The sequence below is a fragment of the Mirounga leonina genome, unplaced genomic scaffold (assembly GCF_011800145.1).
Source record: "Mirounga leonina isolate KUSES-001 unplaced genomic scaffold, KU_Mleo_1.0 Mir_366, whole genome shotgun sequence".
Classification (NCBI taxonomy): Eukaryota; Metazoa; Chordata; class Mammalia; order Carnivora; family Phocidae; genus Mirounga; species Mirounga leonina.
Genome location: NW_023270709.1, coordinates 1,806,070 through 1,824,758, shown reverse-complemented (window position 1 = coordinate 1,824,758; position 18,689 = coordinate 1,806,070). Strand labels below are relative to the sequence as shown.

The following is an 18,689-nucleotide window of genomic DNA, read 5'->3' as shown; positions in this document are numbered from 1 at the left end:
CTAGGCTAGGAAAAATGCGTTGCTATGGCACCCGCGGGGTGGGGGGCGGGGGCGGGGGAGTGGCGTTAAGGGACTGGCCTGGCGGGAGTTTGGGGAGGAGGAGGGGTGGGGGCGCTGAGGGGGGATGGGCAGGAGGGTGGGGCGGGCCCTAGGGGCGGGTCCTGAGCCCCTCCTGCGTAGCGGGGAAATAAAGCCTCCCTGAAGTGCTTCCTCTCCTTCCCCAACCTCCTCCTTTCAGGGAGGGGCGGAAGTGACGTGCCACGGGGCGGGTCCGTCCACGCACAATGGGCCATGGAGTTCTCGTTCGATGTGGATGCGCTGCTCCCGGAGCGGATCACGGTGCTGGATCAGCACCTGCGACCCCCAGCCCGCCGACCCGGAACCACAACGCCGGCCCGGTGACATCTCAAACCCGCCCCAAGGCCCTTCTCTCCTTGTGCTTCTAAAAAACCTGGTCCAGGCACCACGCCCCCTTCTCACTGACTAGTGACCTCCTTTTGTTGCTCTGGCTCAACCTTCTGGTGACCTTTGACCCTAGACCTAGTGGAGTTGATGGGCACTTGCATCTGTGACCTTTCACTCCTTGGCCTGATTTGTTCTAACCAAAGGATGTGGTTGACACGCCCTTCCTGCTTCCCCACAATAAACCTCAGGGAGGGGGGAGTGTAATGTATTGAAAAAGAGGTGTGGCAGAAGTTTGGGTTCCAGAAAGGTGGGGTGGAAAATCAGATCGGAGGTCTCCAAGGTAAGGTCAGAGAGTCTTAAGTGCTGAACCTGGGTTGAGCTTGTGGCCAACGTTCCCAGGACCCTCTAATTCAGTGAGTATCTGACTCTTTGTTTCTTTTTTTCTGTAGTGTTGATCTGCAGCAGCAAATTATGACCATTGTAGATGAACTGGGCAAGGCTTCTGCCAAGGTATTGGGGAGTCTTTAGATGGAGGGGCTCTCTGGGGCCAGTAGATAAGGGAGGCATAGGTCCTTTGAAATGGACTTGCAGAAAGTCTGTCTATCTTCCTGGCAGGCTCAGCATCTTCCTGCTCCCATCACCAGTGCATCAAGGATGCAGAGTAACCGCCATGTTATGTATGTGCTCAAAGACACTTCAGCGCGACCGTGAGTGCCAAATGCCCTTCCATCCCATACTTGATTCCTTCCTTCCCCAACCCCTCTTCCTTTTTTGACTCTCCCTTACAAATAGTTGCTACTAGCTTGTTTTACTATTTTCCCCATCCTACAGGGCTGGAAAAGGAGCCGTTATCGGCTTCCTTAAAGTTGGATACAAGAAACTCTTTGTACTGGTGAGTATTACTGGAAGCTGAGAGTTCACATGCCTTGGCTTCTAAGAATAAAAGTGCTGGGAGTTGGGAGGCGGCAACGATGTCTGGGTCCTAAAAGGTACTTGTTTTTCTTTATCTCGTAGGATGATCGTGAGGCTCACAATGAGGTAGAACCACTTTGCATTCTAGACTTTTACATCCATGAGTCACTTCAGCGCCATGGCCATGGGCGAGAACTCTTCCACTATATGTTGCAGGTGTAACTTACTTATCTTTTCACCAGTCCATCCAAAATAGAGATCAAAGGCCCCTTTGCGCTGAGCCCTCCCAGAGCCCTTGCCTTCCACCCTCCTGCCTGCCATGTTCCCATATCCTCCTATTCCCTTCCCAGGCTGCTGGGTTCCTGTTGGCATGCTCTCCCCCCACCTTCTCCTACCCTGAGTCTCCTGTTCCCTGCAGAAGGAGCGAGTTGAACCACACCAACTGGCCATTGACCGACCCTCACAGAAGCTGCTTAAGTTCCTGAATAAACATTACAACCTGGAGACCACAGTTCCACAGGTTAGAGGTTTCAGAGGGTAGATCCTTACTGATCCTTACTAATGCTCAGCAAAGAAGTGGCATCCTCCAAGCACTTCTTATTCCCCATTATATAGGATTCATTTCATACAGCTAAGCTCTTCCTTTTTTTTTTTTTTCCTTTTTTTGTGGTAACATCTCTCATTCTGCAGCTATTCATAGTCATCTATTTTAATTTTTTGCTGTTCTGTATACCCAGTAATATGTTTGTGCCCCAAACATAGCCAGCTCATTTGCATCTCCTTGTTTTTACAGAGGTCTTTACTCAATGTTTATTAAGGCCCAGAAAAGTATATATTTCTTACCTTTGGGAGCTTTGGCTTTATATGGAGAATGTGGTTTGTGTATAAGTAAATACAGTATAACGTTACTAATGCTATCCATTCATTTAGCAAGTATTTATTGAGCACTTGACACTATTCTGGACACTAGGAATACTTGACAAAACAAATAAAAGTTTCTGGCCGTGTGGAGCTTATATCCTAGTTGGTGAGACAAACATAATGTGTGACTATTTACTATGGTTGATGATAACGTGCTCTGGAAAGATGAGAGCCACTAAGAAGGCTTGCGAGTACCGCTGTGGAGATGGGAGTGCATGGGCTTGTGAGTCAGATAATGGAGAGTGTAGAGAGGGCATCCCAGGCAAAAGGAATGGCTCGTGCAAACTCCATGAGATGGGGATGTGCCTGAGCAAGTGAATTGGCTGGTGTGGCTACAGCAGCAGGAGTGAAGGGGAGTGTGTAGATTAGATCACGCAGCAGCGGGGGAGGAATAATATTTCCAATCTGACAGGTTATTGTAAAGGCTTTGGCTTATGCTCTGAGTGGAAAGAGGAGAGTCATAGTAGGTGTTTGAGCAGAGGGATGATACCATCATACTTTTAGCCAGATCACTTTGGCTGTTAAGGATAGCGAGCAAGTAGACCAGTTAGGAGGCAACAATCCTGATGAAAAATGGTGGTGGTTCAAACCAAGATGGTAGCAGTAGAGAGGGTAAAGGGTGGTCAGATTTTAAATATTTTGAAGTTAAATAAGATTTCCTGGTAGATTATCTGTGGAGAAAGAGAAAGAAGGAGTGAAGAATGATCCCAAACTCAGCCTGAGCCATTGGACAGATGAAGTTTCCGTAACAGAGATGGTAGGTGGAGCAGCCTTGGGAAGATATAGTAGGAGTCCACTTTGATTTTGTTAATCCTAGGTTGAGTAGACAGTTGGGTACTTCTCTGGAGTTTAAAAAGAGAAGAGGTTTGGAACAGAAAGGTTTCTGCATACATAGGGTATTGAAAGCAGTGAGGCAGAATGAGGTCACCAAGGAGTGAGTGAGTATAGAGAAAGACAAATGGTTCAAGGACTTGCGCCCTTGAGTACTCTTTTTTTTTTTAAGATTTTATTTATTTATTTGACAGAGAGAGACACAGCAAGAGAGGGAACACAAGCAGGGGGAGTGGGAGAGGGAGAAGCAGGCTTCCCGCTGAGCAGGGAGCCCAATGTGGGGCTCGAACCCAGGACCCTGGGACCATGACCTGAGCCCAAGGCAGACAGACGCTTAACGACTGAGCCACCCAGTATTCTTTTAAGAGGTGTCATGGAGCATGAGAACAGCACTAGGGAATTAGATGAAAATTTTTAGGTAGGGTGCCCTGGAAGGCCAGTGAAGAAGGTGTTTCCAGGAGACAGAAATGGCTTACTGAGTAAAATGCTGCTGATCAGTGAGGTCAGAAGAGGCCTGAGAGGTGACCATTGTATTTAGTCACCTGAGGCCACTGGTGATCCTAATTAGCCTTTTCCCTGCAGTGGTGGGTGGAAGTCTGAATGGATTGGGCTTTAGGAGATTGAGAAGCTAGGAAGTGGAGATAACAAGAATAGGCCACTCTTTTACTTTTTTTATTTTTTATTTTTTTAAAGATTTTATTTATTTATTTGACAGAAAGAGACATAGCGAGAGCAGGAACACAAGCAGGGGGAGTGGGAGAGGGAGAAGCAGGCTTCCCGCGGAGCAGGGAGCCCGATGTGGGACTCGATCCCAGGATCCTGGGATCATGACCTGAGCCGAAGGCAGACGCTTAACCGACTGAGCCACCCAGGCACCCCAGGCCACTCTTTTAAATGCTGATTTAATGGGGGCATGTGGGTGGCTCAGTCGGTGAAGTGTCTGACTCTTGATTTTAGCTCAGGTCATGATCCTCAGGGTCCTGGGATTGAGCCCTGTGTCTGTCTGGCTCCATGCTCAACGGGGAGTCGGCTTGAGGATTTCTCTCCTTCTCCCTCAGCCCCTCCCCCCACTCGCCCTGCAAGCTCACTCTCTCTCAAATAAGGAAGTCTTTTTTTTTTTTTTTAAGATTTTATTTATTATTTGAGAGAGAGTGTGAGCGCACAAGTGGGGTGAGGGGCAGAGGGAGAAGCAGGTTTCTTGCCCGGCAGGGAGCCCGATGCAGGACTCGACCCGAGAACTCCGGGATCGTGACCTGAGCCGAAGGCAGGTGTTTAACTGGCTGAGCCACCCAGGTACCCCTTTCAAATAAGTAAATCTTAAAAAAAAAAAAAAAAAAATTGCAGCTTTAAGGGGAACAAAGAAAAAGAGCAAGAGGTAGAGGGGAAAGTGGATTAAGAGAGGGTTGATTGTTTTCAGTTGGAAGCACCAACAGCATAAGAATGCCTTGGTAGAGAGAAAATGTGATGATGTCAGAGAACGTGAGGAGAATTGCTGAAGCAAAGTCATGGGCAGGAGGGGTTGGGATTGGGTTGACAAGTTTGCCTTGGATTCAGAGCATGGACATTTAATCCACTCTAACATGATTTGATTGATGTGCTTACAAAGGAGGCATAAAGACATGGTGAGTGCTACCTTGGGGTGGGGATTGGGTAAAGGAAGGCTTGACTTAAGCTTAATCTTGAAAGGTGAATGTCATGGGGACAGTGGACAAGTGGGCAGGCTAAAGTGCATTTCATATACAGGAACCAGCATGAGCAAAAGCAGGTATTCAGTTATCTTCTGGGGTATTGCAGGCAGTTTGGTGTGGCAGGAGTGCTGGGCATGTGCTTGTTTCTAGAGGAGGGTGGGTGGCTAGACAGGGTCAAGGCAGGAAACAGGCAGGGTCTATTTATACTTAGAATGTCCTCCCCTTGTACATTGTTCCATTAAGAGGCAGTGGAGAGCAGTGGAAGGAGCACAGTATTAGGCATGGCCAGGTAACCTGTAAGACCAAAACATAGAGTATAAATAATCATGTAAACAATGTAAACAATGATTCATGAGCTCTGTGTGCTATCTACGTGAATCATCTCAGTTGATCCTTATACATCTCTTTGAGGTGGGTACTTTTATTGACTCCATTTGAGGTTTATACAGATTTAGTGACCAAGCTAATAAGTGGCAGAGCAAGAATTTGAACCCATTGCCACTCTTTTTAAAAAAAATGTTAAACATTTTATTTGGTTTTTTTTTTTTTTTTAAGATTTTATTTGACAGAGAGACACAGCGAGAGAGGGAACACAAGCAGGGGGAGTGGGTGAGGGAGAAGCAGGCTTCCCGCCCAGCAGGAAGCCCGATGCGGGGCTTGATCCCAGGACGCTGGGATCATGACCTGAGCCGAAGGCAGCCGCTTAACAGACTGAGCCACCCAGGCGCCCCTATTTATTTCTTTATTGCTATTTTTTAAATTTAAATTTAATTAATTAACCCACTGCCCACTCTTGATGACTACACTGTATTATTCCTGGCTGAACTGCTACAGCTAGAGTCTGGGGCCCAGTTCTGTCGCTTGTTAGCTACTTGGCTTTGGGCAGGCCATGTCTCCAAGCCTTTACTCTTTAACACAGGGACTCCAAGGATTGTTGTCAAGGCCAAATTGAATATGATAATATAATGAAATCACTCTAAGTCAATTACTAGTTATCAAAGTGGCACCCTGTCCTCCAGCATGTCTTCCCTTGACAGTTCCACCCATTTGAACCCTAGTTAAAGCTTAGTTATTCTCAGTATTTGTATACTTAAGCCATTTGGCCTGGTGTGTTTATGTGTGTATGTTTAAGCTTCTGTTTTGAAAGTTTTGGATGCCTCTTCTTTCCTGGTGTTCTGTACACCCTGTCTCCATTAGCCTGGGTCCTGGGAGAATTAAAAAGTAGGGTACAGACTTTTGGTTTTTGAGATAAAATGCACTTTTACCTATCTAAAATACACCGTTCAGTGGTTTTTAGTATATTCACAGTGTTGTCTGATTATCCCTGCTAATTCCAAAACTTTTCCATCACACAAAGAGAAACCCAGAACTCATTAAGCAGTCACTTCCCATACCCCTTTCCCCAGCCTTTGTCAACCAGTAATCTGCTCTCTGGCAATTTGCTTATTCTGCACATTTTATATAAATGGAATCCTACAATATGTTTGGCTTTCACTTACTATAATGTTTTCAGAGGGTTCATCCATGTTGCAGCATATATCAGTACCACATCCCTTTTTATGGGTGAATAATATTCTATCATATGAATATACTACATTTTGTTTATCCATTCATCAGCTGATTCACATTTGGTTGTTTCCATGTTTTGGTGATGAATATTTGTAAGATTTTGTTTGCACATATCTTTTCAGTTTTCTTGGGTATATACCTAAGAGTGGAATTACTGGGTCATATGGTAATTCTTTTAATTTTTTGAGGAACTGACAGAATGTTTTTCCACAATGACTACAACATTTTACATCCTCTACCAGCAATGTACGAGTATTCCAATTTCTCAACATCCTCACCAACATTTGTCATTTTCCTTTTTTTTTTTTTTTTTAAGATTTTATTCATTCACTTGGGGCGCTTGGGTGGCTCAGTCGTTAAGCGTCTGCCTTCAGCTCGGGTCATGATCCCGGCGTCCTGGGATCGAGCCCCGCATCGGGCTCCCTGCTCAGCGGGAAGCCTGCTTCTCCCTCTCCCACTCCCCCTGCTTGTGTTCCTGCTCTCGCTATCTCTCTCTCTGTCAAATAAATAAATAAAATCTTTAAAAAAAAAAAAGATTTTATTCATTCACTTGACAGAGAGAAAGAGAGCATAAGCAGAGGGAGTGGCAGGCAGAGGGAGAGGGAGAATCAGGCTCCCCATGGAGCAGGGAGCCTGACATGGGCCAATCCCAGGACCTGGGATCACAAACCGAACCCAAGGCAGAAGCTTAATTGACTGAGCCACCCAGGCGCCCCACCTTTTTTTTTTTATATTTTAATTAGCTATGGTAGTGGGTATGCACTGGTATCTCTTTGTAGTTTTGATTTACATCTCCTTGTTGACTAATGATGTTCAGCATCTTTTCAAGTGCTGATGGACCATTTGCATATCTTCTTCAGAGAAGTGTTTATTCAAGTCCTATGCCCATTTTTTTTTTTAAGTAGGCTTTACACTCAGCCTGGAGCCCAGCACGGGGCTTGAACTCATGACCCTGAGATCAAGACCTGAGCTGAGATCAAGAGCCAGATACTTAACCAACTGAGCCACCCAGGCACCCTCCTTGTGCTTTTTTTTTTTTTTTTTAAAGATTTTATTTATTTTGACAGAGAGAGAGACAGCGAGAGAGGGAACACAAGCAGGAGGAGTGGGAGAGGGAGAAGCAGGCTTCCCGCAGGGCAGGGAGCCCGATGCGGGGCTTGATCCCAGGACCCTGGGATCGTGACCTGAGCTGAAGGCAGGCGCTTAACGACTGAGCCACCCAGGCGCCCCCTTGTGCTTATTTTTAAAGTGTGTTCTTTGTCCTTGAGTTGTAACTGTTCTTTATATGTTCTAGATATAATACCCTTATCAGATGTACGATTCGCAAATATTTTTTTAAATTTTTATTGTTATGTTAATCACCATACATTACATCATTAGTTTTTGATGTAGTGTTCGCAAATATTTTTTCTATTCTGTGGGTTTTTTCATTTTCTTGATCGTGTCTTTGGAAATACAAAAGATTTTGCTTTTGGCCAAGTCCAGTTTATTTTTTTTTATTTTTTTTTTAAAGATTTTATTTATTTTTTGAGAGAGAGAGAGAATGAGAGACAGAGAGCATGAGAGGGAGGAGGGTCAGAGGGAGAAGCAGACTCCCTGCCGAGCAGGGAGCCGGATGCGGGACTCGATCCCGGGACTCCAGGATCATGACCTGAGCCGAAGGCAGCCGCTTAACCAACTGAGCCACCCAGGCGCCTATTTTTTTTTTCTTTTGTTGCTTATGCTTTGGTGTCATATTTAAGAAACAATTGCCTAATCCAGGTCATGAAGATTTTCCCATTTCTTTCTTTTTTTTAGAGAGAGAGAGTGCATGAGCAGGGTGGGGGCGCAGAGGGAAAGAATCTTAAGCAGACTTCTAGTTGAGCACGGACAGTCTCATGACCTAAGCCGAAACCAAGAGTCAGCCGCTCAACTGACTGAGCCACCCAAGCACCCCCGCCCCCATGTTTCCTTCTAAGAATTTCATCGTTTTAGCTCTTGACAGTTAGATCTTTGAGGTGCCTGCCTGGCTCAGTCTGAAGAGCATGTGACTCTTGATCCTCCAAATTGTGAGTTTGAGCCCCATATTGGATGCAGAGATTACTTAAATAAATAAACTTTAAAAAAATTTTTGAAACCCAAAACATTTAGGGTCTTTGATCCAGTTGAAATTATTTTTGTCTGATGTGAGGTAGAGGTCCACATTCATTATCTTGCATGTGAATATTCAGTTGTCCAAGCACCATTTGTTAAAGAAGCTGTTTTTCCCCCCATTGAATCGTATTGGCACTCCCTTGAAAATTGACCGTAGACACGTGGGTTTATTTCTGGACTCTATTCATGCCATCGGTCTGTATGTCTAGCTTCAGGCCTCTTCCACACCATTTTGATTGCAATACCTTGTAAGTTTTGAAATCAGGAAGTGTGAATCCTCCAAGATTGTTTTGGCTATTTGAGGTCCTTTATAATTCCATATCAACTTTTAGGATCAGCTTACCAGGGTCTGAATTTTTGACTGAGTCTGTCAACAAGGACAGGAAGGCTGGCTTCTGTTCCTCCCACTGTGGTTTTTATGGGACCAGGTTGTGTCCCCATGTAGTGGTGAATGGCTGAATGAACAACGTATATTTCGCTTGTTTCATCTCATAGGTCAACAACTTTGTGATCTTCGAAGGCTTCTTTGCCCATCAGCATCGTAAGTGTTGGCCAAGTAGTTGGGGTGAGGGGAAGGACAGAGGTGGATTCTTGATCCCACTGGCACCCTCACTGAGGGGCACCACCGCTTCCTTCTCACAGGGCCCCCTGCTCCCTCCCTGAGGGCATCTCGACACTCTCGCGCTGCCATGGTTGATCCTACACCCGCTGGTAAAGCTGCAGTGAATGGGCGGAACTGTAGGCTATGGTGGCTAGTTCCTCTGGAGGCCACAGGGGGCACAGTGCAATTGTGGGCAATTTGGGAAAATTCTCAAGCAGCCAAAGTCTCCAGCAGTTGTTACCCATCTGCTTTTGCCCTCATGAGCTTAGTACATCTTACGCTTGTCAGAACTTTTAACTAAGTGAGCTCATTGGGACCTGTTTGATGATTGATATTGATGCGGTCTTTTGCCGCTTCAGGCCCATCAAAATAGGCCAGGGTCACCTTCCTTTGCAGACCCCTCAGGTTTCTGTCAGTCAAGGGACAGACAAGTGCGGTCAGCCCTTCCATTTCCAGTCATAGAATAGTGACATGAATGGTCCAAAGTTAAACATTAGTTTTAGAAAATAACGCTCAGATTTTATAATATTTCCAACCAAATAATGAAATCAATCTGGAGAAACCAAATCTAGGAGGTACTGAAATGCTGCCCAAGCTCCCCATTCCCTCCTCATACACACATATTCCCTGGCAGTCTGAGCCCCACTCCTTCCTCACTGCCTCCCACAGCTTGCACAGAAGTGCCCCCATGCTGAGCTAGCTGGCTTTGTGGCTAGCTCGCCCCTCCTCCGTAGCCAGGAAAGGGAGTAACCACTACCCAAAGAACAATCTGTTACCATTTACTAGCTTTGACCAGTGTCGGGCACTGGGAGGCAGTTCATATCCAGGACTCGCTTTGCTTGCCAAGGCCTCCCCCATCCAGCTCCTGCTGACTACAGGCTGTGAGAGGGAGTGAGGGCCCACAAGGGCGGTGAGGGCCCAAGCCCACAGGGGAGGGGACCATGGATAAAGCTTAAGTGGATTTGCTGAGAAATCTCTCCTTTGCCACACACAATAGAGAACCTCTTGAGAGGGAAAGGGAGGGAGCAAATAGAAAAGCGAGGGCATGGGAAGCAGAGCTTTGGATAGTATGTTAGCCTCCCATTTACTCTGCTAACTCCAAATGTCTTTGTTTTCTCCTCAAACTTTGTTTTTCCTAATAAAGCTTCAATCTTGCCCTAGAAGGAGAGGTTCTGCCCTACCCTAACCTCCCCTGAGCTCTCCAAAGCAATTCCTAATTAACCAAGGACTTTGTCCATCTCATCTAGAGGGCCCGGCTGGGACCATTCCACTGCCCCAGAATCCCAGGGGGGCCTGACAGCACCCACTGACAGTAAGAGCTTGCCTCCCTTAGCCACCTTTCTCCTGCATCTCCCAGGCCCGAGTCTCCCCCTAGAACTTTTCCCCCAACTCTGCATTTGGCCTGCTCCTTCTGGCTCCCCTCAAAAGTGCTCCAGCATTTCCCCTGAATTCCCTCTTGGTGGGAAGGCATTGCCACAGCTTCTGCGATGGAGCTGAACTGAACTCTCTCCTTCCCCAGGAGGAACTGTGGTGTGAGGGAGCAGACGTTTGGGGTCAAGGGGGTAGTAAACTGGGAGGAGGGGTGCAAAGTATATCTTCTAATGCTTACCTTGTCTGTGTCCTGTCCACTGTCAGCTCCAGCAAGAAAGCTGCCACCCAAGAGAGCAGAGGGAGACATTAAGCCATATTCCTCTAGTGACCGAGAATGTAAGACTCGGGTAGGGTGGCTGGGCTTGGGGGCCTTAACCCAGGACAAGTAGTTCTCTCTAAAGGCTCTGATTTCTCTTTTTTCTACCCAAATCTTTGCTGTCATCACTCTTTCTCCTTTTTCTTCTTTCTCCGTCTTGCTCTGTATTTTCCCTCTTGCCAGTTCTGAAGGTAGCTGTGGAGCCTCCGTGGCCCCTAAACAGGGCCCCTCGCCGTGCTACGCCTCCAGCCCATCCACCCCCCCGCTCCAGCAGCCTGGGAAACTCACCAGAACGGGGTCCCCTCCGCCCCTTTGTGCCAGAGCAGGAGTTGCTGCGTTCCCTGCGCCTCTGCCCCCCACACCCTACCGCCCGCCTTCTGCTTGCTACCGACCCTGGGGGCAGCCCAGCCCAACGTCGGCGCACCAGGTAATAGGAGTTGGAGGGTTAGGGAGCCTCAGAACTGTCAAAGAAGGTGTTAGCAATGGCAAAGGGCAGTTTGGATCTGCCAGAGATGAGAAGCAATAGGACAGGGAGATTGGAGAGTCCTGACACCTTTTGAGAAGAGTATATTAGACCAGATTTGTGGGAGCAGTCTGGAAATAAGTTACATGAAGGAGTAGAATAGTACTTTATATGGAGTCTAGGGACTCTATAGTTTTTAAAGTGAGAGATGGGAGAAAGGATAGAAATAACAGATCCATTGGGTTGGGGGGAACTGAGTCTCTCGTATTGGGGAAATCTTGGTTTAATGCTTACTGGGAAGATGCAATGTTTCTGACAGTTTGGGGAGCCACTGGCCTCATGTTAGTCCTTTGTGTAGCAGGAACCCATCCCAGCAAACAGAGGGGGCATCTCCTTGATTTCTCTCCCTAGCTTTCTCTTCACCTCTGACTTCTCTTTCTGTTTTTCTCTCTCCCCCATTTTCCCTTTCCCTTTTCTCCTGTCCATAACACCCTTCCACAGCTCCCTTCCCCGCTCTGATGAGAGTCGATACTGACAGATAGTTACCCCCTTCCCTCCCTGGGAGACCTGGGGTAGGCAGAGCCCCTTCTCCCTGAGAACCCCAGGTCCACTCTTCCATTGTAGTCCCCAGGTTCCAGTGGAACCTGACAGAGCTCGTAGGATTTCCTCTTCCTCTTTCTTGGGCAAAGGTGTTGTCAGGGTCCCAGATGGCCTAATACTTTGTAGCTTTTCTTACTGTAGAAAGCACGCCTTTTTTCCTAAGTGGGCTCTGAACACTCCCACAAGATAGCCTGATTCGCTGCCAGATCCCTTGGTTGGGTGGCTCATACTCATTATCCAGAGAAGCACACTCTTGCTTGCTATTAGAATCTAGAACACCTTAGGAAGGTCCAAGGGCCTCCTGTGCCAGGGAAACCTTTTTAGGAGTCTTGTCCATGGAGTAAATCCCATAGTCCTTCTACAGTGTTACTGGTGGCTCGAATACTGTTTTGTGGTGCCTACCATACTTACCTTCTCAGCCTGCTGAAGACAGCCAACGAGCTCTGCTTCAGAGCAGTTCAGTGATAAAGACAGTCCCCAAAGGGATCCACTCAACATTGCCAAACTCTTAATCTCCCCATTTTTTGTGTATGTGTCTGGGAACCCCTAAGCTGATGTCTGCTTTGAGGCTCTAAAGACTCCCCACACTTCTAAAGATACCACCACTTCCCCCAGATCCAGATTCTGTGAGGAAGTTTGTTTCTTGGCAGTAGATCCCCACTGAGTATCCTGGGATCACTCTTAGCCATGTTTCAGAAGACAAGCCCTGAGTCTCAAGTTATCTGTTAGCTTCTGGGATCCTCTCTCGCATACACCCTGCCCCAGTAGGTAGGTGATTATATATTGCAGTCTTGTGAGATTGTCTCGAGGTGATAGGGGAACTCTTCCTCTGGCCCTTCCTCCATAGCAAGAACCTTCCCCTGCTCCGTACCCAGGGTGTGGGCCATCTTCCCCCTCCCTACTCTCTGAATGTGTGGTAGATCAGGTACCCCCACTGTGTTCCCCCATCCCAGTACTTGGGAGCAGGATCTCCCTCTCTCCCAACTCCTTTTCCTTCTCCTTTTCAGTGTTGTCTGAATAAAGTGTGCATTCTTTTGTGTTTTTTAAATGGACATTTTCAATGAAAAAAAAAAAAATCAAAAAAACCCCAAACTTCAGGTCTCAGCCTCATTTGTGTGTCACCTGATTTTTTTCCCCTGGGATCCCTGGTCCTCTGATCTTCCTTACCTTTGTGATCTGCTGGATCTTCTGCGGATTCTGTCTCCTGTCAGTCCCTGGATCCCTCTGTATAGGCTTCTAGGGCTACTCCCCCATTCCCTCCAGAAACCTCCAGCTCTTCCCGGTGACTTCTACCCTTTAGCGTAGGCCAGCCATTGCTGAAATGTCAAGATTTAGCAACATCTCTGGGATCCACTTATTGTCTCCTGACTATTCCCTGAATTATTCTTCCCATTCTGATTTCTTGCCCTCTCCCCCATCCTTGGACCTCTCTCAAGACAATTCCTTTTCCTCCTGAATTCAGCCTTGTCACTCCCTATTTCCCTCTGGTCTGATGTATCCTATAATTAAAGTAACCATGTTTTCTAAACCAAACACCAGGGCACCTGGTCCAACAAATTTTTTTGCCTGAGTCTGGTTTTCTGGTATAACTTGGGTCACATTTAGCCTTACTTTTAACACATTTGACCTTAACAACAACAAACCAGAACTGCTCCAGAAAGTCTTGGGGTATAAAATGAGCTCCCTCCCCTTTTCTGAGGCACAGCTTAGTTTAAAACCCCATAGGAATGGTAATTACCCTTCTCTTTTTCCTGTACTATTCCTTTCATTCCTCTCCTCTGATTGCTCCATACCCACTCATCTTTCTTCCTAAAGCCTCTTCCCCATCATCTCCCATTTCTTCTACAGGGGGGCTCCCCCAGGGCTGGTAGCCCAAAGCTGCTGCTACAGCCGCCATGGGGGGTTGAGTTCCTCATCCCCCAATACAGGTAAGTATTCATCCCTCTTTACCCTCAAATCAGGTAGGCCATATTCACTACCTACTCCAGCCTTCCCATGCACATGCCTGGTGTTTCCATAGGCAACCAAGAATCGAAGCAGGGGGAACAGGAAACAGAGAATAGGTGAGGTCTGAGCCCCTCCTCCACCAGCCTCCCACCACCTCTGACTCCTTCTCCTAACATCACTCTCAGCTCCTTTCTCTTCTGAACACCAGCTCCTCCCACAAACTGTTCTACCTAACATCCTAATATCCTGAAACCCTCTTTCCCCATAGGCTCAACTCGTGCTTACCTTTGGTACTGAGGGGTTTCAAATTTGGATGTAGCACTGACGGTTTCAGCCTCATATGCCATCATATGTCCTACTCTACATCAGGGCCCGACAGACCTTGAAGAGTCTCTGCTCTTAATTGCCACTTTAATATCCCTATAACCCACTCTCCATCTCCCTCCCACCTACCAGGTCTGCCAGCGAGGAGCAGGTCTTGTCACAGGCTGGGTCTGGGGAAGAACACACGCACACAGTTCCTCCCCAGGCCCAGGCCCTACCAGCCCAGGCCTGGACAATGGGTGGGGACATATTCAACGCCAGGTTCATTCGAAACTTGCAGGACCGTCGCAGCACCAGGCCTTGGTGACCGCAACACCCCCTCACACCTTCAAAGTCAGTATTCTCACTACAGGAGGTAGCCAAAGCCCGCCGTCATAAGGATGTATTCATGCATTCATTCATTAATTCAACAGGCTTTATCAATGCCAAGTCACTTGTATTTTATTTTTAACCTGAGTAATAAAAGTATTTATTTTTATCACGAGAGCTACTGCAAGTTGATGGTCATTATTTCAACCCCACCCCTCGCTCTTCGTTGTACCTGGTTCAGGCCCGTTTTCTCCCAGGTTTTTGCGCAAGCGCCACCGCCAGGACCTAAATTACTGCGCAAGCGCTCTGAGACGGCCTCGAGAGCCGGCAAGCGCAGGCGCACTCACTGCGGGCAAGTGCCTCACCACCGCCCTGGAACCCGCTGCAGTGCGCAAGCGCGCAACATCTCCGTTTCCCCCCCTTCAACCCCCACCCCCCCCTTTCCCCTTCAAGAAGCCGGCTCCGGGGCGCGCTCTCCCCTGTGAGGAGGCCAGAGGCCGGACACTGGAGGCGCTGTCTCCGCTCCCGTTAGATCATGTACCAGCCCAGCCGAGGGGCGGCCCGGCGTCTCGGCCCCTGCCTCCGCACGTACCAGGCTCGCCCCCAGGTGAGAGCAGAGGGGAAACGGGGAGGGAGGAGAGGGGGCGGGGAGAGACCCTCCTCAGAGCCGGCGTGTGGGGCGGAGCGCGCGCCCCTAGGCGCAGGCGCAGTGGCGTCCTATCGCCCCTTCTCACCTGTGCAGGGCGGTGTGTGGAGGGGCGAGGGGTCGCGGGGACTCCAGGACGGCGCAGCGCGACGTGGCGTGCACGGGATGTTCTCCCGGGTCTAGGGCGTGCAGGCGGGAGTGAACCAGGGACGGCGGGGCGCGGCCGCATTTCGCCGGCGTTTCCGCGGTTACCTGTGCCTGGAGGTGATTTGAAGGACAAGGGGCGGAGAGGTTCGCAGCCTGGCCGCGGAGCCGCCCCGGAATTCCCAGGTCCCGACCAGACCTGCCGGCCGCCCTCTGCAGCCGGCGCATCTTACAGCGGGATAGCGGTCAGGGCAGGAAGGCCGGCCTGGGTGGATCCGGTTCGGGCCCCTGCGCCGGGCCGGGCCAAATGGCCACGCCCCCGGCGGAGACGGCGCCTCGGGGACTGAGGTACCCGCAGGGCCAGCCAGCCTTCCCGGAAGTGAGGCCCCCCCGCCCCCCAGGGGCTCCCTGAGAGCGGAGGGACCCGGGCTAGGCCTGACTTTGGGTGACCTCCCGCCCGTCGCACTTGCAACGTCGGTAAACCAGAGGAATGGAGCCCAGCCTTTAACGGTCTCGGCTTGTTTGTGTCGTTAGAGGAGCCCGAAATGATAGTAGCTTACATTTGCATACAATTTACAGATGGCGAAGTTTTATTTACATTTATTACGTCATATGGTTCTCAAAACAATTCAGTGTGGCTTCATCGTCCTCGCTTATAAGAGGACATTCATGAGATAGGCATAGGGAATGAGAGTGCCCAAGGTGTCACAATGTAATCAGAGCTAGGAGAAGTGTCTTCTACTTACAGTTGGATGTTTTTTTTCCATCACACACTTAATGGTGGAGTTTTGTTAAGGGCTACATCATTTCATCCACAGTACACTAAAATCTGTTGCTCCGTTCCTTTGTTCATTTTTCAGAATATTAGGATTCTTTCTGTAAGAGAGGTGTAACTGCCCCTAAACAGTGTTGGGATCTTAAACAAATGTAAATGTATTTACTAACGTTTTTGGGGGAAGTACTTGTACCTGTTTCCTCTTTTCAGTAGAGATGGAGATGAATTAATCCCATTTTCCTCCTGTCAGGAGGAGCAGGTGGGATTGGAAGCGTGTTAATGAACAGAGTTTAGATGAGGGGGCATCAGGCAGCTAGATTCTTATATTTTTCCCTTTTATTCTTCCTCCTTAGGACCAGCTTTCTCCACGGGCTCTACCATTCCCACCCCTTTGGCCCCCCTCCACAACAACCACTTCTCCATCTTATCTTCTCTGGTCTCCCCCACCCCCACCCATCTGGCTGCTGCCACCAGCTCCCCCACTACCTCTCCCTCAGATCCAGGCCCTCAGCTCACCATGGGTGGTTCTCCCTCCAGGAAAGGGGGAGGAGGGGCCGGGACCTGAGATGCATAGCGGCTGCCTGGATGGGCTTAGGAGCCTATTTGAGGGACCTCCCTGCCCCTGTCCTGGGGCTTTGATACCTTTCCAAGCCCCTGGGACCTGCTGCCCTTCCCCTGCCACTCCACCAGGAGATCCGAGTATGGAGGAACACCTGGCTGTCATGTATGAGAGACTGAGACAAGAGGTAAGTCAGCTTGAAAGTGGCTTTCATCTGCAGTGAGAAGGGATGTAGGTAATACTTGGAAGTAGAGGGTTAGTCAACTGGATTTTCTTGGAATTAACGAGGCAGGCATGTATATATCTTATAAACATTTCCCAAGGAAATGATGTTCTTCAGTTTGGATTTAAGGGAAGTTAAACATGCGATGAGATGACTTTTTATTCAGAGGGGAGTAAGGAAGCATCAAAAAGAGAAAACTGAGAAGTAGGATCATCTTTTCTTTCCTACTGGGCTGATGCCTTCTTCTTCCACCTAGCTTCCCAATCTCTTCCTTCACTCCCACGACTATACTCTCTACTCATCGGATGTGGAATTCATCAATGAGATCCTGAACATCCGTACCAAGTGAGAATCCAGGCACGGGTAGGGCCTTGGGGAGGAAAAGCACTGCGTGCTTTCTACTTGATCTTTTTCATTTACCAGAGAAGGTCCTGCCACTTCTCACAACTGTTTCCCGTTCCCCAGACAGAGGCCAGTTTGGTTTTCTGATTATGCCATCATGAGCGATCTTTCCCATTCCTTCTTCCCAGGGGCCGGACATGGTACATTCTGTCACTGACCCTCTGCCGCTTCCTGGCCTGGAACTATTTTGCACAGCTTCGGTTGGAGGTTCTACAGCTGACCCGCCACCCAGAGAACTGGACCCTGCAAGCCCGCTGGCGGCTTGTGGGGCTGCCCATCCACATGCTCTTTCTGCGTTTCTACAAGCGTGACAAGGAAGAGCTTTATCGGTAAGAGGAAGTGAGAAAAGATCCAGTTTCCTAATCCTATCTTTAGGACTCTGGTCTAGTCTTCCAGACAATCCTTGATCTACCCTGACTTGACTGCAGGCTCCTTGAGGGCAGGGATTTTGTTTTCTCTATTTTAATATAATAGTGCTCGCTTCGGCAGCACATATACTAAAATTGGAACTATTTTAATATAACAGAAATCGGGGACTTTGAGTGTGTTAGGAAACCTCTAGACTCAGTTCCTTTTTGTACATTATGTGGCACATGGTAGTCATTCAAGTGTTTAGTGAACAAATGAAAATTCCTGTCTGCTAAGTTGAGCCTCACAACCTTAGGTAGAGTATTTGGTAAATTTCTGGCATAGAATAGAATCCCAGGAAATTGTTAGGCTCAGCCCAAGCCAGTGATTCTCAAACTTTGCTGCATGGTGGAATCATCTAAGGATCTTTAAAAAATATTGGTGCCAGACATTCTGATTTAAGTGGGACAGGGTACAACCTGGGCATCAGGAGTTTTTGGAGTTTTCCAGGTGATCTAATATGCAGCAAAATTTAGGAACTATGGCTTAAACAAATGCTTGCATTAAACTTTGGGACCAGTCACCTCCCTCAGTAAGCCTCTCTTTTTCCCTTCACCAGGACCTATGATGCCTATTCCACCTTCTACCTGAATTCCAGCGGCCTCATTTGTCGCCATCGCCTAGACAAAGTGAGTCCTTAGGCTGGGTGGGGATGGGGTGAAGGTGTAGAACATCCACCAGCTGGCATTAACCTCTGTCCCTGCAGCTGATGCCTTCACACTCGGCCCCAACGCCTGTGAAGAAGCTGCTAGTGGGAGCCCTGGTGGCTCTGGGACTGTCAGAGCCAGAACCCAACTTACACGTGTGTTCCAAGACCTGATCCAGGAACTGGGATGGAGGCAGCACTGAAGACTTCGCTATATACGCACAAGAGGAAGAGGTGGGGGCGGAGGCCGAGAATCTCAGGAGCCAGCTTCCTCCCCTCTTTATTCTCCTTTTTTTGCCATCTCATGCTGTGTAAAGCTGCTGTGTAATTTAACTTGTAAATAATAAAGTCTAAGTGAATATATGAGAATTTCCTGTCACCTTCTCTGCATCTCAGAAGTTCCCATAAGCTTGGGGCGCCTGGCTGGCTCAGTCAGTAGACCAAATGACTCTTGATCTCGGGGTTGTGAGTGAAGCCCCATGCTGGGCACGGAGCC

At 48.4% G+C, this 18,689-nt stretch overlaps 3 protein-coding genes across 10 annotated transcripts; 2 read left to right on the top strand and 1 right to left on the bottom strand.

Moving 5' to 3' along the window:
* Positions 1 to 258: 258 nt before the first annotated feature.
* Positions 259 to 14,664, top strand: ATAT1 (alpha tubulin acetyltransferase 1). 6 transcript variants are annotated; one of them, XM_035030673.1, is made up of 13 exons: positions 259 to 398; positions 855 to 915; positions 1,021 to 1,112; positions 1,237 to 1,297; positions 1,420 to 1,533; positions 1,736 to 1,837; positions 8,955 to 9,000; positions 10,310 to 10,372; positions 10,696 to 10,767; positions 10,931 to 11,174; positions 13,659 to 13,738; positions 13,831 to 13,873; positions 14,214 to 14,664. In XM_035030673.1, exons 1-13 carry the CDS (start codon positions 292 to 294, stop codon positions 14,386 to 14,388), a joined length of 1,260 nt encoding a protein of 419 aa, XP_034886564.1. In that variant the 5' UTR covers positions 259 to 291; the 3' UTR covers positions 14,389 to 14,664. The 6 variants fall into 6 exon arrangements, with proteins under 6 accessions (XP_034886564.1, XP_034886563.1, XP_034886565.1 ...); XM_035030672.1 differs by lacking the exon at positions 10,310 to 10,372 and adding an exon at positions 9,102 to 9,170 and having other exon boundaries at positions 260 to 398; XM_035030676.1 differs by lacking the exons at positions 259 to 398; positions 10,310 to 10,372 and adding exons at positions 405 to 745; positions 9,102 to 9,170.
* Positions 4,375 to 16,376, bottom strand: LOC118027371. Of its 3 annotated transcripts, XR_004683798.1 has the most exons (5): positions 15,927 to 16,376; positions 15,125 to 15,294; positions 12,978 to 13,126; positions 10,670 to 10,709; positions 4,375 to 5,051 (listed from the first exon to the last, which is right to left on the bottom strand). XR_004683798.1 is itself a non-coding variant. In XM_035030680.1 (4 exons), exons 1-4 carry the CDS (start codon positions 15,945 to 15,947, stop codon positions 4,965 to 4,967), a joined length of 318 nt encoding a protein of 105 aa, XP_034886571.1. In that variant the 5' UTR covers positions 15,948 to 16,376; the 3' UTR covers positions 4,375 to 4,964. The 3 variants fall into 3 exon arrangements, 1 of the variants encoding a protein (XP_034886571.1); XM_035030680.1 differs by lacking the exon at positions 12,978 to 13,126; XR_004683797.1 differs by lacking the exons at positions 15,125 to 15,294; positions 15,927 to 16,376 and having other exon boundaries at positions 12,978 to 13,803.
* CUNH6orf136 (chromosome unknown C6orf136 homolog) lies at positions 14,768 to 18,556 on the top strand. The gene is made up of 6 exons (XM_035030679.1): positions 14,768 to 14,997; positions 16,309 to 16,701; positions 16,994 to 17,082; positions 17,268 to 17,468; positions 18,107 to 18,176; positions 18,254 to 18,556. Exons 1-6 carry the CDS (start codon positions 14,926 to 14,928, stop codon positions 18,365 to 18,367), a joined length of 939 nt encoding a protein of 312 aa, XP_034886570.1. The 5' UTR covers positions 14,768 to 14,925; the 3' UTR covers positions 18,368 to 18,556.
* Positions 18,557 to 18,689: the final 133 nt, after the last annotated feature.

Coding starts and splice junctions, on each gene's coding strand:
- ATAT1 (XM_035030672.1), top strand. CDS start 292: ATGGAGTTCTCGTTCGATGTGGATGCGCTGCTCCCGGAGCGGATCACG. Junction 9,001..9,101: donor CTTCTTTGCCCATCAGCATC/GTAAGTGTTGGC, acceptor TCCTTCTCACAG/GGCCCCCTGCTCCCTCCCTG. Junction 13,739..13,830: donor TTCCTCATCCCCCAATACAG/GTAAGTATTCAT, acceptor GTGTTTCCATAG/GCAACCAAGAATCGAAGCAG.
- CUNH6orf136 (XM_035030679.1), top strand. CDS start 14,926: ATGTACCAGCCCAGCCGAGGGGCGGCCCGGCGTCTCGGCCCCTGCCTC. Junction 14,998..16,308: donor CGTACCAGGCTCGCCCCCAG/GTGAGAGCAGAG, acceptor CTTCCTCCTTAG/GACCAGCTTTCTCCACGGGC. Junction 18,177..18,253: donor GTCGCCATCGCCTAGACAAA/GTGAGTCCTTAG, acceptor CTGTCCCTGCAG/CTGATGCCTTCACACTCGGC.
- LOC118027371 (XM_035030680.1), bottom strand. CDS start 15,947: ATGGAAAAAAAACATCCAACT. Junction 15,295..15,926: donor TGGAAAAAAAACATCCAACT/GTAAGTAGAAGA, acceptor AATCACCTCCAG/GCACAGGTAACCGCGGAAAC. Junction 10,710..15,124: donor CCACACACCGCCCTGCACAG/GTGAGAAGGGGC, acceptor CTTGGGTGGCAG/CTTTCTTGCTGGAGCTGACA.